The sequence below is a fragment of the Siphateles boraxobius genome, unplaced genomic scaffold (genome assembly GCF_051911475.1).
Source record: "Siphateles boraxobius isolate OS27281-9 unplaced genomic scaffold, OSU_SipBor_1 33, whole genome shotgun sequence".
Lineage (NCBI taxonomy): Eukaryota > Metazoa > Chordata > Actinopteri > Cypriniformes > Leuciscidae > Siphateles > Siphateles boraxobius.
In genome coordinates, this window is record NW_027508953.1 from 1550901 (window position 1) to 1569150 (window position 18250).

Below are 18250 nucleotides of genomic sequence, written 5' to 3' on the forward strand. Positions count from 1 at the left end.
AATATTCATCTTCTGATCTTTTTCACCCACGCGGTGCAGTAAGTAATATGGTTTCCTGTTTAAACAAACTCAAAGCTCACTGTCCTGCCATTATAAAGTCTAGTCACGAGTTTCTGATCTACAAGCTGTTCCTCGGGCTGTCATCATCAGAGTCAGGCTGTAAAAACTGATCCCAGACCAGCTCAAGACTGACGTACCAGAGACTGTGTGGTTGGGAAGGGCTGCAGGTCTTTGGGTTTGGGAAGTTTGGGAATCAGGTCTTCTGGATTCACATTCACCTGGACAAAAAAAAAAAAAAAAACAGGTCACTACTGTCTTAAAACACAAATTTGAAGACAAAAAAAAACAAAAAAACCCCACTAAATTTAACACTTGAAATTCAAGAAATAATGAAGGGAAGAAGCTCAGTTTTATCACGTCAATTTAATTGGATTGTGAAACGTTACGCTGTTGTATTGTAGGTCAACATTTTTAAAACGTCTTTATGCAATAAAAAAAAACTTTTTGGAAAGGAAGAAATGTATTACTTTTTGATGAAAAGTTCTGAAAAAAGTAATCTTTAAAGTGTAATTAATTTACATTTATGCATTTAGCAGACAATAATGTGCAAACAAGTGAATTCCTGATCACAAAAAAAAAAACACTTTGTAACATATTATGAAATTGGACATTTAAAAATGAAATTTTTCTTATTTCTAAAAATATATATCAATTGATATTGATCATGCCATACAACTTCCTTATATTATTTATAAAAAATATAAAAATTATTTTATATTATTTAACTATACTATAGCATATATATATATATATTACACTGCTGATTAAATGTTTGGGGTCCATAAGATATTTTTGTTTTTGAAAGTGCATTTATTTGATTAAAAACACAGTAAAAACTGTAATGTTGTGAGACATTATTACTATTTAAAATAACCGTTTTTTAAGTGATTATAAATGTAATTTATTCCTGTTATGGCAAAGCTGAATATAAGAACTAATTTCTTAAAAAACTTAAAAGAACTAATTTCCCACACTTTTGACCAGTAGCGCATGTAATTAATACAGTTTTTGATTTATAGAAAATTCATAATTTTTTCTTGATTATTTTTCCGCATCTCCAACAACTCAATTCAGACAAATCTCTGAGGAACAAAATTAATCTGAGATATATTTATGAATGAATACAGATTTTTTTGTGTGTGGTGATATCATCATTCATAACTCTGTCTGGTGACATCAATGATACAGAAACGGCACAGTTGATTTTTAAGAATGGACTGTAGAGTTTATTTGTACGGGACAGGATGTAGAGACGCCTCACCCTCATCTTACGCTGACGGGGACACAGGTACAGGTCGAGGCAGCGCTCGAAGCGCTCGTGAATGAAGCGTGAGTACGCGGGAACGGCCCGCAGGCAGGCGAACTTCTGCGGCAGAAAACTCAACTTCCTGTCCTCGGGGTCCTGCTGCTCCCATGCCAGTCTCTGAGCAAAACACACACAACACAGAACAAACGTTAAGAAAACTCTGACAAAAGACGGATTAAAGAACAGGTGCAGTCAAAATTGTGGTCAAAATTTGGTTGTATATAAAGATTAACTTGCAGAGGGGATGCACGTGTTCCCCCGGAGTTAAGAATAGCATGTAAAACATACGCAAATGACTTATAGGCAAATTGTACAGGCCTACTGGAGATGGAGTTGGAGCCACAGGTGTGAAATGATCACAATCTGTCTATTTACTCACACTGTGCCAAACCTGTATGCAGTGTGCAAAAGACTGATGCTGCTGCGTTGCTCCAGTTCTTAGTGGCCAAAGCTCAACAGTAAACTAGTGCATATTACTTATTACAAATATCTTGGTCATATGATAAGTTTGTGTGAAGAAAAGAACGAAATTTAAGTCGTTATTCACTGATTATCATCTTTCATGCGTTTAATAAGAGACGTTTTTCCCCAGTGCATAATTTACATTTATATTTTTATATGCATTATAAATTAATGTATTTCCATTTTGCATAAAGACTCCGAAGGGCAGTCTCAGTTAAATGTCTCAGACTTCAAGAGTGCAAGAGTGAAAGACACTGTAAATGTAATATTAATATAATATTAATGATAATTATAAATTATACATATAAATGATGTATTTTTGAAACATTGTTTTTTTTATCTATAAATATATTTTAATTAAAAAACAAAAATTCTTGGGCATTAAATAAGAAAGGCAAGGCTGCATAAATGTAATAATATTAATAGGTAATAATGTAATACATTTTAATACTAATTGTAATTATAAAATTATACATTTTTAAATATATTTTTATCTATAATATATTGTAATTAAATATTTTTTTCTTAAGTGTTAAATGTATTAATCAAACTTAAAACTGAGCATTAAACAGATGGGAAAAACAGAAAGGAAGCATACATTTTATAATATTTTAACAGATTAATACATATTTTAATTTAACAAATATTTTAATTGGTAAATATAAATATTAATTTATACAATATAAATACAATTATAAATAATTTATACAACACAAAATACTAATGTATTTTTATTTATTTTGTTTAAAAAATATATATTTTCATCTATAAATATATTTTAATTAAATATTAGTGTACGGTGAATTTAGGTTCTAAATTGACAATATTTAAATGAAATCCTACATGTAATGCAAGTCAAATAATATAATATATACTATAACATGACTAAGAAAGGCATATAAAATATCATTAATGCAATTGAAAAGATTTATAAAAATGCTCAGTTATTATCTGAAAATGTTGCACCAGGTTTGATGTCATCGGACGACTTTTATGGTCCGTTTTTTAAATAGTTGCTGTATGAAAAAGCACCGTGAACAACCGATGTGTCATATTTAGGTGAACGCACCTCTTCCTCTGACATAAGGTATTCTGGAGGAGGATTGTATGACTCCTCGTGCCCAGGAAGTTTCATCTTGGGCGCTGGAACGTGCATTTTGTGGCGTCCCAGGATGCTGTTGGGGTCCTCCTTGGCCCACAGGTCGTAGTACTGCGGGGTGGTTTCCTTGGGTCTGCGTGGCTTGATCCAACCCATCTTTATGGCATGGACCAATTTACTGACCTAATAGAGAGAGAGAGAGAGATGGATGCAGTGACGGTACAGTAGAGAGAAAAACACACACACAGTAACACATCATTGTCGTGATTGAGAGCACATGTGTACGATCATTACTCAAAACACTCGTTGCACACGTCGCCAGTTTATACTGGTTTACTGCAGGAAACGCATTACATATAGTGACCGGAATCAGCCGGAATATCTAAAGAGGGAAATCTTATTTTTACCAAAACGTTTGCAGGTTTGATTCCCAATTTCAGATCCCCATTATGCCGGCGTTTCAGACCTCTTTCCACTCTAAAACCTATGTGGGAATCATTATTGGTAACGCAGCACAGCTGGGAGCAGTTAGCAGACGAAACATGACTATTCTCATGCAGTTTCCTTTTCACAGTAAATATACGCTTTCACCATAAACGTAAAACGTAAGGTGTGACAGGGACAGCCAATCTTACCTTCTCTTTCTCGATAAGCGACGGAATAAAGCTTCGTTTGTCCTGAGGCCTGTTGGTGACGGGGTGAATCATCACTTCGTTGGAGAAGAAATCGACCGCAGGCTAGAAAAACAAACAAAACATTAAGAATCAGAAAGAGGAGAACATTAAGGCAAAGTAAAAAAAAACACATCAATATTATCCCAAGGGTGTTTAAAGGTGCGGTAACCAATGGTTTACACTTAAAAAAAAAAAAAAGGAAAATAAAAGGAAAGGAAATTAAAAGTAATTTGAAAAAAAAAAAAGCTCAGATGGAGTACAAGTGCAAACTGCACCTCAACACGCATGCTAAAAACCCCTTGGTTTTAAAAGACCCCAAGAGAACTTGAATTTTCTTTGGTCTTTTAGATTTTTTGACATTTATATAAATAAAAGGGTGCACAGAGCAATTTTCTATTATGTATGCATAATAGAACACACACACACACACACACACACACACACACACACACACACACACACACACACACACACACACACACACACACACACACACACACACACACACACACACACACACACACACACACACACACACACACACACACGCCACTGATCGCGTGACGAGAGTAAGGCGAGATGAATGACAAAACCATGGTGGATGATTCCTCGCGCAACAGAGCCGAAACGTCTGATAAATGTCTTATCTTGTTGATTGCAAGCTCAGCATCGCTGCTCGCTATACACGGAGTACACATGTTCACGAAAGTGAAATTAAAAAGCGAACTCCCTGATTCGTGCAAATTAGGCTACATTCAATAGCCCGTCTCCCGATATCAGACCTATCTTAGGCTGGGCTGTGTAGTTGTAACCACCTCTCAGCTCTGGTCTCTGTTTGCACTTTGAATATTTGAGAGTACTTTGATTATGGTTGCACTTATTGTTTGCACTTAAGACTAAGAAAAAAATTACTTATTTTGTTATTTATACTTTTTATTTCTGTTCAATTTGTGGAAAGGAGTTCAGACAGTCTCAAGCAGAAACTCATAATCCATGTACAGTAAGGTCTGAAGAGACTCATGTGAAATCATACAGGAGAGAAGCCAGTTTGTTTTCTCCTTCAGTTGAGTTTGTGGCCAAACCTTTTACAGTGCTTGTATTTTGTTGTCTTTCAATGCATATGATAATTCATACTGAGAAAGTAGAACTGAAATGACATTCATTACAAGTCGATTAGTTAAAAAATTTCAAAATGAGCCTGCAGACAATTTTTTCAGTCATTGAGGAATTCTTAAATTTACTGGGTTCTCGGGAACCCAATCTCGTGTCTCGTATCGTGAGCTAAGCGTCTCGTCACACCCCTAAAATATATATATATACACACACGCATACTGTATATATACACACCCCCCCCAACCAAACAATTTGTATTCTGTTTAATTTGCCAATGTGAAAAGGAGAACATCTGGTCTATCAACCAGACGCAACAAGTCTCAGTCAGATGACAGGTGGCTTTTTCACGCTCACAGTCTTTAAAGCCTGTCTGAGGTCGACTAACTGATCACAGACAGACCCAAATCTGGAGTGACTCACTTCCTGTTTGTGCCAGAAGAGACGGCGATGCACAATTAGCACTGATGCTTGTAAAGTGAAGCCGCTAAACGCCGGCCGTGACACCATCCAGACTCGTTCCCTCCTGCACAGGTCAGACGGCCTGCGCTGTTTTTCTTATGACGGCTAATTGTGCTTGTGTTAATGTTTCGCTACTTCATCTGTCGGTGGTGAGCGCAGACTCGGGCTGGGCTTTGTGTGGCTTCGTAAATGAGTAATTCGACGAGGTTCATTTTTTCCCCATCGTGTGCTGGGGTTATTATCTAGAAGCCGTTTAAAGAGGTTTACACAGACCAGACTGCAGATGTTAAGGTGACAAATTCTATTACTGTGGGATCTGTGTTGAATTCAACACCAACAGAGCGGAAAACCAGATCGAAATACCTCGTATTCGTTGAAGTTGACGTCACCGAACTTGCCCTCCTGCAGACGGTGCACGAGGTCCACCTGCTCATCCGACAGACGGATATCAGCGCCGGTCATCTTGTCTTGGACGGTACGCCTAGTAATGACAGAAGAATGAGTGAAAGACCAATTATAGAGGTTGAATGACATGAAATGGATGTTCCAGACGCTCCTCACCAGTAATCGGGATTCTCCATCTTGTCAAGAAACTCATCCAGTTCATCTTTGTTCCTGATTGGCTTAAAGATCTTCTTGCCGTCCAGGTTATATCCGATGTGGGGATAGTCCTTGTACCACTCCATAGGGATGTTGCCGACTGTGTTACGGATGTCCTGTGAATAGACAGAGAAAGTGGTAAAAATCGAGTCTAGAACTACCAGATCAACACCAGATAATATTTTGTGGTGCTCTAATACATGCAGAGAAAGATTGGTTACTATTAAAGCAAGTAAAAAATGTATCCATCTTGGTCATGCCCATATACAGCCATTTCCTGTAAAGCTCCCATCTACTTCAATGGAGAAAGAAAGTACTTCAATTATTTAAATAAAAAAAATATTTTATTAATATGATAGGAAAAAATATTTATTTATAATGTATATATCTTTTATAAAATTTATATAATAAAAAAATGAATTATATTAAACAAAAATACAAAATAAAATAATAATAAAAGTCATATAAATATAATCATATTAATATAAGACAAAAAAAGAGAAGAAAAGTTTAAAATAACCCAACAACATTTATGATTAGTGATCTAGAAATAGTAAAGAATCAAAATTAAATAATATAATTATATTACATAAATACTATATAATATTACATGTATATATATATATATATATATATATATATATATATATATAAAATAAAATATTCAGGTTCAGAATTGCAAGCAAATATAATACAACAATATATAATAACTGTGTTAAACTTAATACAACAAAGAATTGTATTCTTTTTTATCTAAATATTATATGATTGTATTATTAATATTAAAGAGAAAAGGGGAAAAAACTGAAAACATAGAAATAGGGAAGAAAATAACATTTTATAATTAAAATACATTATCAAATATAATACAACAAAATATAAAAGTCGATACACTCAATTATATTTAACCAAAATCCAAACTCAGAACGAGCTCAGAATTGAATTGTGCAAAGCAGTGAAGTCTAATGCAGATGAGACTTCAAGCATGCATGTAAAAGTAGCATGTAAAAGTGAAACAAAAGCATGAAACAAGCATGTAAAAGTAGAGTTTTGAATAACTTTACAATAAAGAACTGCAATATTACTATATTGGGATCCAGATATCAATACAACATTGTACCATCAGTTGCTTCCCAGCTCCAGTAGACTTGTTATGCTAGTCTCGTCTCACACTAACCAGTTCTGCTTTACTCGCAGTCATAGGGTTAAACACAGCGTCAGTCCCGCAGGTGCAGAAAACCTCTCTGTACTCAAGCTCACTAACCTGCCCACTTTTCAGTACGCCACAAGAACGTAACACAACTAGGACTGCTAGCTAATAAACCAAACAGAGCTTTGGTCGGAAAATAGAGATTTCTTTGTCTGGGAAGGACGCACACACACACAAACACACACTGCTAACGGCAGACAGCTGAAAGTTCTCAGAGGTTGCGAGTGCCACTTTAAAGCGAGGCCTACACCTGTGAGTGATTTCAATAAAACACCCCTACCATATCCAATTAGGTCCGAGTGGGTAGAACTGTCACGCTTTCACACACAGCCGACAGCAGCTGCGCAGGCCACGCCCACTCATCTTCAAAGGCTCGCGTCTGATTGGCTGACATTCTGATCGTAATTTAATCTGAATGTCTATGAGACACATTCACTATAATCTCAGCGTCTGGCCGGGTGAAGGGCTTGTGTTGTCTGGCACGATTGGCATCCTTGCCAGTTTGAAGGAATCGGTGCCAAGACGGAAAAAAAAAAAGAACGACAGAAGCAAAGACTTGCTAATCTGATACTTCCTCTGCGGAGGCGTTACAGATTGTCACTGGATCTTCACACAGTTTCAAAGAAGTAAAAATGAGGGACCCTTAAAGTGCTTCTAGCACTGAGACTAGTGTTTGGTCATTTAAACAGGGTAGAATCAACAAAAACCCAACCAACTTTCAAAACATTGCTTCACATTTGTTTGAGCTTGACAATTTGTACCCAAATGTTGTAAATTAAGTGGATGACTACAAGCTAAAAGCAAAAAATATCTGAGAACAAATATTTATAAGTAGTATTAACTAAAAATTTTACAACTACGTAATATGCTTAGAAAATCTTTAATACATTTTAAATAATTTTTAAAAAAGGGTGAAGATCATCACTTTTGGACACTACTGCATATTAATATAACAGAAAAAAAAACAGCAGTGAATAATGTAGGATTGAACCTGAATGTATTGCGATTTGATTGCAACAGCCCATTACAAAAAGTGTTTTGTAGAAAAACATTTATTTCATAATGTGATTTCCCCCCCACTTTTACTTCAATGAAAGGTTAGATTTTTGCAAATATTTTGAATGAAATATCAAAAGGATAAACAATGCAGATTTATTTTTTACAGGCATTTTTGATCATATTTACCAGGGGTGCCATTAATTCTGACCTCCACTGTATATTCGAGGCATAGATTGCCTTAGTTATGTCAGCAGAAAAAAAATGAAAAGCAGTTTATTTAAACCTCATTCACATAGACACCTGTCCCCAGATAATATCACTGCTCATTTGCATTGAACTTAAAGACCTCGGCTTTATGCAAATGAACAGTGACATGATCTGGATGTCCAACAGTCGTTGTCGCTCACAATGTCGGAAATCGCATTTTCTTTGCAGCAAAATGGTGGGTTGAGTTATGAATCGGCCACAATAAGCTCAAGAAAATTCATTTGGGATTTCATGACGTCTTTGAATACTACAGATTGCAATAGACTTCAGAATACAAAGGTCAACGGGGTCAATCTGGGCTCTCTCAGTGGGACGGTCCAAGAGAACTGAACACGAAACATCAGACGCACAGCTCACCTGCTTTCAATTGAGCGACTGAACGTGGCCTTTATTAAGTGTCAGTCAGTCCACAGTCTGAAAATCCGCCCCTTTACCACACACTCTTATCAACTTCCTGTTCAGACTGCGGTGGGGACGGCGAGGGGAGATCGACTGCTGATTGTGTGTGTGTGTGCGCTTCGAGGGAAGACGGTCAGAAACCTCACTGCTGGCAGTCTGCACCTCTACGCCTGATATTTCCACACCACATCATTAAACTCCCAGAGACAAGTGGAAAAAATTCCCTCTTCGTAAACCACCTGAGAAATCAGACTGTCAATCCAGAAATATATGCACAGAGCTTTAGAGGACAGTCTTCGTGACATTTATCAGCGTTGAAAAAAAAAAGTCACTGGCTGAATCTCAATTCACATACTTCACCTACGCACTGAAAGTACATACTTCACTGCTGATGGGAAGTACACACTTTTAGAGTATGCTGTGCAACAGAAGGGCAGTACTGGGATTTAATTCAACATAATAAAATTGTGTCTTTATTCCATCAACTCCATGTACATAACTATTTGCTTCTGCATGCAGTGTTACCATCTAATCATTAGCATCTGACTTATTTCATTACCTCAAACTCTAATACTCCACTTTTAAGGTTCATACACGTAAAAACCTGCTTCAGGGGCATTTTTACTGTTCCTCTTATGCATTGAAGTGGTTGTGAGAAATAATATACACTGCTCAGAAAAAAAAAAGGCGCTGTTTGGATTTAAACAGGCAAATACTTAAGAGTCAATGATTGTATTATTGCAGTGATTAATATGTTTCTAGCATGTTATATGTTAGGCAACAGTTCTTCTAACCCTAATTGATGGAGTGTAGAGATTTCTTTTCTTAAACAACCATGTAGAAAGACACATCATGGCCATATTCAGGATAACAATGTCAAGATTCATCAGGCTCAGATTGTGAAAGAATGGTTGGGAGGAGCTTGAGTCAATATCTTGAATGTATTGAAAGTCTTTGGGATGTGCTGGAGGAGACTTAACAGAGTGCTGGACTCTTGCATTGTCAATACAAGATCTTGACCAAACATTGATGCACCTCTTTTATTTCCATCAAGGTGCATACATTTTTGGTCAAGACCTTGTATTGACAATGCAAGAGTCCAGCACTCTGTAAAGTCTCCTCCAGCACACCCTATACATATCCCATATACAATACTATCAATATGCATAAAAGCAGGCCAACAAAAAGCAGAGAGAAAAAAAAAAGGAAGTGCAGATTGTGATGAGGTAATGTTTTATGCTTTACGATGTCTCTGCTAGGACGCCTCACCCATGAAACGGATTCTTTACAGGACAACATCAAACAGAGCAGGTCCGCCTCTCACAGAGGTGCCCCTTGATTTCACACGTTTCACAGGCCACAGAGTGAACATGACCCCCCAGATTTTCACGAGGGACACTCGTAAAGGGGCCTGAGAGACCCTGGAGAGCCGCAGAATTAGGCCACACTGAGAGCCACAAACCTCACTGAGAAGCAGAGCTCACTAATCCGCCTGCAACGAGGGAAATGCACCAGTGTTTTGTGTAGCACTGATGCAAACCTGAATGCTGTGTGTTGTGTAGTTAGATTTAATAAAACTGCTCTGCATTACTGCCGGCAACAGATCATGGCTTTGATTCCCAAGAAACGTACTTTACGTGATTTTCCTTTTGAAACGTACTTTACGTGATTTTCCTTTTGAAAGACACATTAACAATTAATACAAAAATTAAAACAGATGAGACTTCAGAGCTTTGGGTTGATAAGAACAGACTATATATAAAATAAGAAATTGCACATGAAACAATCGTACAACTTCAGAAGAACAGTGTTATTTTAGTATAAGATATTTTTTTGCAGACACTTTACTATACGGTGTCATTAACATTAGTTAACATGAATTAACAATGAACAATAATTCTATGGCATTTATTAATCAGTGTAAATCTCAGCATGTACTAATACATTATTAAAATCAAAAGTTGTATGTGTTAACATTAGTTAATGCACTGTAAACATTAACATTTTTTGCTGTTCATTTTTTGTTCATAGTTAGTTAATGTTAAGAAATGTGACATTGTAAAGTTACCTTTTTTAATATATTTTGAGTTAGATTTTAGTATTTTGTGTTTTAATTTGAACACTTAAGTAATTTCGTTGTGCGTGTCATTTTTGTATACAAAATGTCTAAATAGTTTTTATTCCTTTTTATTTCAGTTTTAGTTATTTTAGTACTGGTAAATAAAGGAATATTACAGATTTAATTTTAGTTAGCGATAACATCCCTGAGGAAGAGTTGAAACATTGCAGAAGAGTCATATGGACTACGTTTATAGTGCTTTTCTTGTAGTTTGTGAAGCAGCAGCACATTTCCATGCACTATTCCTTGAAGGCAGCTCCGCAACGTTGAGTTTGGTGTCAGTCAGCGTGCAGACACAGGTTGCTGAGAGCTCCAGCGGTGAATGATTGAACGCGTCTGATCATTAAACGGACGACTCAAGCAGGTGGCCTGCTTTTGGAAAGGACGCGGCTCTCTGTGGGGTTCCTCGGGTTCACAGGCCAAAGAGGCATCGGCCCGTCAAGACGCGTGGTGGCAGCTGCATGACAGGTTAATCCATCAAAACAGGTTATGAGTCCTCAAATACCCCAATAATAACAGGGTAAAAGAGGCAGTTCTCTCCGTGATATCCGTAATCCGCTCGGCCAGAGCTGTGGGTAAAAATAAAGTTGGTGGTGCTGTCAGAGAAGCTGAAGGAAAATCCACAGGTCTGTCTTTCAGGAGTATCGCTCACATTTTCCGCTCCTCGACACAGTTGACCTTTGCCTCACGGTGGCGGAATTCCTTGGCTGCGGGAACATCCATGGAAATGCACATGGAATTTGCGAAGGTTGTGACTTCATCTTTCGTAATGAGGTCAAATAATATGGCAAAACAAACAGTATTCAAAATAATTCCACAAGAACGGTTTGTTTGAATAAAGGAGAATGTGTATTTAAACTAGTCTGTACTTTACCTCATGCAGAGGTAAACCAGAACAGATATGCGGTGTTAGAACCTACTCAAAAGTGATGGTGTATTTTCCAAGACTTAGCAAAACAGATCCGTGTGGTCTAAGAGGTGTGATAGTGCATAAATGTGCAGGGGAATGAATGGAAATGAGGTTGAGGCTGAAGAGTTCCTGATACTTTTGTTGATAGGAATGGTAAAAAGATGGATATGATGGGGAAAAGAAGGGTAGGGGATCGGGAAGTGGCACAAAAGACACTCGTACTTGTGCAAATGAACAACCCAGCTGGTCCACTGCTCTATTAAGCCTGAAAGAATCCGAATCAACACAGGGTTATCAGGACTGAAGTCCTCCAAACACTAGGGTATTATGGTTAGAGATGTGAATAACTAAAATACTTCAAAATCAGCCACCTAGCCATAACATAATGGCCAAAACATCTGAAAATCAGGCTTATGGAACATCCTTGGAATTACAGCATTGAACTTTCAAACTTGTCTTATTTAAAACAAAATAAAAAAGATCTTTAATTTAACAAATACATTTATATTAATAAAATATATATACACAATTAGATTTGATAAGTTATATGTAATTCTATGTAAATATGCAAATAAAGTGTATATATTTTTTCCCAATTTATAGAAACAAAAAAGTTAGTCTTTTTCAATCCTAATTAAAAAAATAAATGCATCTAAAATAAATTTACTTTTTCATTTATTTACTCTTTCTTTGAATCATTCATTTACTTTTATTTTCTATTATTTATCATTTTATTTAAGTTAATGATTTATTTTCTATGTATTTATGTACTTATTATTTTATTTATTCAATTATTTAATATAACCTGTGCCTAAAACATGGCTGATAACTTTATATATATATATATATATATATATATATATATATATATATATATATATATATATATATATATATATATATATATATATATATATATATATATATATATATATATATATATATATAAATATATATATATAAATATAAATGTATAAATATATAAATATCTTTTTAATTTTAGGTTTGGTCTGTCTGGCAGGTCATTATGTCATGAGAGGACCTACCGCTCCTTCACCTCGAATGAAAAAAATTAAAAAAAGATGACAAGTCACTTTACTCAACCTGAAGCCGTCTAGACAAGTAAAGAGCAGACGGCTCAATGCTACCAAATGCATCAAAGGGTTCAATGCCCATTTCCAGCAGACGGATCCAAGCCGCAGAGAACTGCCTCCTGACACAAAACAGAAATCGCAGATCTCTAACAGGAGCAAAACACACTGGAATAATGACACGGGACACGGCGTCTTTCCGCAGAATGGAAACTATACGCTTGTTGAGAATGCTACGTCACCGGTCGCCGCGCTGCCAGAGCGAGTCAGGCCTACGCTCGGATTGGCGTTTGAAGTCGAACAGAACGGGCTCATGGGACAAAGTTGCATCCTCCCAGTGTCAGTAAGAGTGATTCAGGTCAGGCTTTCGTGTGTGAGTCAGGATGAGCCGTAATCCATATGGCAGAAGACCGAGCTGCTTGATGAAGGTGCAGAATCGCAGCTACAGCAACTCATTCATTTTTCTTCTGCTCTACTCTTCTTTCCGCATTTCTCCTGTGCTTAAAGCCAGAGCGCAAACCATCCCACCAGCGTGCTGTCATTTGGGAGCACTGAATGGAAGTTGTTTTTGGAGCGGGAACCGCATGCCTGGAAGTGAAGCATTCCCGCTCGGTTGCCTGACCGAATCCTGGAAGTGCGAAGGAAAATATATATATGTATTCTCGAAAAGGGTTTAAAAAAAAGAAAAAAGAAAAAGAAAGGAGTCCGCTTTCATTTGCAATACTAAGTCACACTATGTGCCCAAAAACATCTGCAGCTCATCTTTTACACAACTGTTTGGGGCCAGTCTGGCTGGCAGAAAATCACGTTATCGCCCATGTTTTAGTCCCAGGTTAGATCAAATAATATAATAAATAAAAGAATAAGTACATAAATGCATAGAAAATAAATCATTGCTGTTAATGATTGATGCGTTAATGCATTAAAAAAGTTAAAAAAATTTTGGACAAAATAATAATACATAATTGAATGAAATGAATGAGTAAATTAATTGAAAACTTCAATAAAGTGTAAAGTTAATGAATAATAAAAAATAAGTAAATAAATAAAATAGGTAAATAAAATAAATCAACAGATAAATTAATAAAGTAAATGAATGATAAATATTAATAATTATAAATGAAAGAATGTATTAAGAAATAACGAATAAATAAATAAATAAATGACTGAAGAAAAGAACAATAAAATAAATATATAAATGGAGTAGAGAATAAAGTAAATGAATACATAAAAAAGTACACATGGAAAAATAAATATTTTTAAAAATAATTACATTAATAATAAATATAATAAAAACCTCAATAGATAAGAGTAAAGTAAACAACTAATGAAAAAAGTAAATAAAATTAAAATTAATTGAATGAATAGAATATAAAAAAAATACATAAGTAAACAAATAAACTGAATGAGTCAATAAATGAGCAAGCAAATATCACTCTGGTCCCTCTACGCACTTGTGTCCTCCACAGCAGATACGCTGCGGTCAGACTCTGCTGGATGATCTTCTGTAGACCAGCCTATCAGCTTTATTTCTCAAACCACTTCTTCGCTTCTCAACTCATCTACGGAGAGTCAAAACGTCATGTCGCCATCCAAAGATGTTCCTGTCGACGGATACCAAACAAACTGCACATTTACAGCGCAGCGATGACCCCGAAATGCCTGATACGGTGGCAGCCAGGTTTTCCCATGACAGCTAGTGAAAGTAATCATCCAGCGTGAATCAACACGTTAAAAGGGACGGTTATTAAAAACATATATTATATCCAGTCTCTGATAATGCCTTAAACAGCTGAAGGAGGCTTACGGATGTGGCGTATTGACTGCAGGGTTTGCGGTCGGAGTCCCTGTACAAGCAGAGAAGGTCTATTAGGAAAGTGTGTTTGATACTTCAGACGTTTATGGATGTGTCTGGTTGACCAGGCCGATCTCGGGTGATACAGCACCTGTAAGTCTCCCACCAAAATCACGTTTGTCAGATGAATGGCAGTGAGAGTTCAGAGGGACGACGAGAACCTTGTTTTTACTAAGAGATTGACTGACCACCAACACTGACAGACACAATCTTGAAAAAAACCTCATAAGAAAAAGCATGGCTTTCTATGAGATTATTCTCAAACATTACGATTTCATTCCTGAAAGCAGAATTTTAAGGTTTTCATTTTAACATGGCACGAAAACATTGCTGATGACAACAGATGAACTTTGTAATTTCTATACCATTAGTGGCACCAAACTGCAGCAATAATGAGCGTTTTAAACCATTTTATGCTACTGGGAGACAGATAGCAACATTAACAGGTTGCAATACTTTTAATGCAAAGCCTTCCTGTAGCTCGAACCGTAGAGCATGACCATTACAATGGTCATTGGTTTGATTCCCAAGGAAATGCATGATAAAAAAAAGGAAAAAAAAGAAGCATAGCTTGAATTTAATGTAAGTCACTTTGGATCAAGCATCTGCCAAACACATAAATTGAAATGTAAATGCATACTTAACCGAAACTGTGATACTCAAAACAGAAATACGTCAGAGATTGATACACTTTTATTTGACTTTACATAACTGCAACACACTTAGAGATATAAGGATGTCAAGGTTTCGGTGAGCATGAGAGAGACTCAGATTTGAATCTGTTGGGGGAATCCAATAAACAGAATTGCAGTAAAAAGAGCATTTTACTTCTATGCACAGATCTGACTCTCTTTTGCAAATCAGCAAGGCCTCTGTGGTGAAACACCTGTACATTTCTAATGTTTGCTTTGCTCTCACCTCTAAAAACTGGTGCATTTATAACATCGATCAATCTGTAAAATTCTCCAGGGACCTTTTAGAAAATCTAGCTTGAAATTGAAAAAGTGGCCATTTCAAATTCAATAATGCATTTAGGTGCATTAAGTAACTTGATTTATGAATTCATGCTGGCACTGAATATTTTCCAGTAGCAGCGTTGATTTGATGGAGGGCGTTAAACGCAGGGAGACGCTCATTCTCGATGGGCAGGCACGGCATCGGAAAGGAGAACTGCTTAAGACCGGGATTTATGGAAGCGGTTCCACGGCTTACCCGCTCGGCACGGGCCACTGAGCGACAAGCCATTTGCAGACGGAGCAGCCTGCGTCTCCTCCCCACAAATGCAGGTTTGCATTTCCCTCTAATGGGATCATTTATAATCCCAGTAAACTCAAACTCCGCAGTGGAACGCTGCCACCTCCACACTTTCCATGAGGTCCATCCAAACAGGGCCATGCGTCTGAGGCAGGAATGCGTGCAGACGTGTTAGCGCACCGCATCCCTGTGCGCGTGAATGTGGCTGAGTGGCAGCTGCGCGCAGGCCATTAGGATGCCGCTAACATCCACCGCTAACAGCTCGCTGGAAAAATCAAAATTGGAAAATGATCATGGAATAATACCCAAACCCAAGCATCCTGCGTAAGGAATATGAGAAAGTGAGCGAGGCCCAAAGAGCTCTCCAAAACGCAGCACTTTTCACATTTGCTGCTCACTTCATTTTGAGTTGTAAAAAAAGCATATTAAATCGTCAATAAAAGCAAGCACTCTCAAAAATAAAAACAGAAAAAGATGTGGAACAACTGATGAAGTACAAACACTCATACAAACATTTAAATATTCATTAGTGAACTATACCGGGTACGATTTTGGGGCTCCTTTTGGACTGCATTCTGCAACACAACGCCACTTTCAACCATCCAGTCAGTTCCTTTGTCACCCAGAAATGGGTCAAAACACAGAATTAAGATGGGCTACACAGCCAATTCACATTGATTTTACTCTTGATACTAGACTTGATGCAGAAATGCATCTACTAAAAGGCCCCAATTTGTGAGCACAAAACAAAACTGAACAACAAATCTGGGCAAAAGCAAAGAACAGCAGGTCTTGACAAACATAGCTGAGTCGGTGAACGTGTATAAAATGCACGTGTATAAACTGCTCTCAATTAGATCTTCCGGCCTTCATATTACAATGGAAGAAACAAACTCAAGAGTCTCTGTAGTTTCGGCCTGTTTATATGCTTTACACACAGTAAATGTACCCTAGAGAAAACACGTCATAAAAAAAGAACATGGCAGGAGCGCTTTAACAATGGAAAAAGTCACAATAAGAGCAATTTCGACATAAGTACAAAGGCCTCGGCTGGTCTAATTACTTTTATTTTTTTCCCCTTTATATAACCCCGCCTTCTCTTTTGAATAAATTAACTGAAGTCATCACCGCGGTGACCTCAGTAGTTTCGTGAGCCAGATCCCGTCTGGCTTAGATTAAGCGGCCTGTGCCGGTCTGAAAGCGATACAGGGGCTCTTTTCCAGGACGTGACCCCGTCCAGACAAATCCACTCACAAGCTTACGGATCCGAGCAGCCCATCACAGTTTGGTGCACCTTGGGTGTTTAACCAAACACCAAAAACTCTGCAGCCTGAGAGGAGCAGAGCCCAGAAAGCGTTTTTCTCCAGACGGGGGGACTGGGGGGGTGGAGGCTGGATTAGATGTTGCAGAGCACCAGAGGAGGTCAGTGGGAGCTAATGGCAGTCAGATGGGATGCTGTTCCTCGTCTTAAAGCAGGCCGGGCCCCGCGTGACGGCGAGATAACGAGCGTTGTCATTCGTTACCCCAGAGGTCGATCTTTATGAGGTAGCGAGACATTCCATCTCTTCTGTGGTCTCGGTCGACCCTAATGAATGTTGTCACGTTATGACCCGATTCCTGTAATGACTCGTCCCGGGATATACGGACTGCCGCGGTGAGGTTTTCTTTTAATGACTGAAAGGTCGCAGCTGGAGTCAGGAAAGAAATATCGCTGTGTCATTGCGGTCCTGTCTGTGGCACTAAAAGACATTAATATTTCATGCAATGAGCATCTTTCTCTATTGCGTACAACGATAAAAACACTTTTTTCCGGCTAAATATAAGCTTAAAAAAACCTTTGCATCAAGTGCAGAGGAAAAACATGTCTTTTAAAAGATCGGCAGGATCAGAAAATGGTTATATTGGCACCGCTTTAAGCAATGCAAGCACTTGAAGAATATAGCTAATCATTTAGGTGGTTGATTTCAATGATAAAACAATTTATAGAGTCAACTCACGATTCATAAACATCCACAAAAGCCTCCGTGTAAAATGTCACTTAATTTTCATATAGCTGTATCATGTTATATTTCTAATATGTCACTCACTTCACAGTTTGACTCCTAAACAAATTTCTTAGAAGCAATTTATAAATACCATACAAATGATTTTGAACGAAATTAACTGATTTGTTGATTAGTTTGCATCAGAAGCAAGCACATGCACAATATTGGAGACTTCAAAATGGAGACTCTTTCATAGTGAAGGGCTTGCTCGCCTCTTAACGAAGACACAATCTTTGCAGACGTGCAACTGATACTTTTCAGTCTGGGGAGAGAATACGTCTGACTAGTGACTGGTAAAGCTATTCTACTTCAAAATTGGTTTCAAGGA

At 37.4% G+C, this 18250-nt stretch overlaps 1 protein-coding gene across 1 annotated transcript in view; it reads right to left on the bottom strand.

The window, feature by feature from the left end:
* bop1 (BOP1 ribosomal biogenesis factor) overlaps positions 1–18250 on the bottom strand; it is a 75213-nt gene that overhangs the window by 17008 nt on the left and 39955 nt on the right. Inside the window, exons 4-9 of the mRNA XM_077194882.1 lie at positions 5735–5889; positions 5537–5654; positions 3563–3664; positions 2898–3110; positions 1322–1483; positions 198–278 (exon numbers count right to left, since the gene is read on the bottom strand). Coding sequence (XP_077050997.1) covers positions 198–278; positions 1322–1483; positions 2898–3110; positions 3563–3664; positions 5537–5654; positions 5735–5889 — 831 coding nt within the window. The remainder of the gene's footprint in view (positions 1–197; positions 279–1321; positions 1484–2897; positions 3111–3562; positions 3665–5536; positions 5655–5734; positions 5890–18250) is intronic.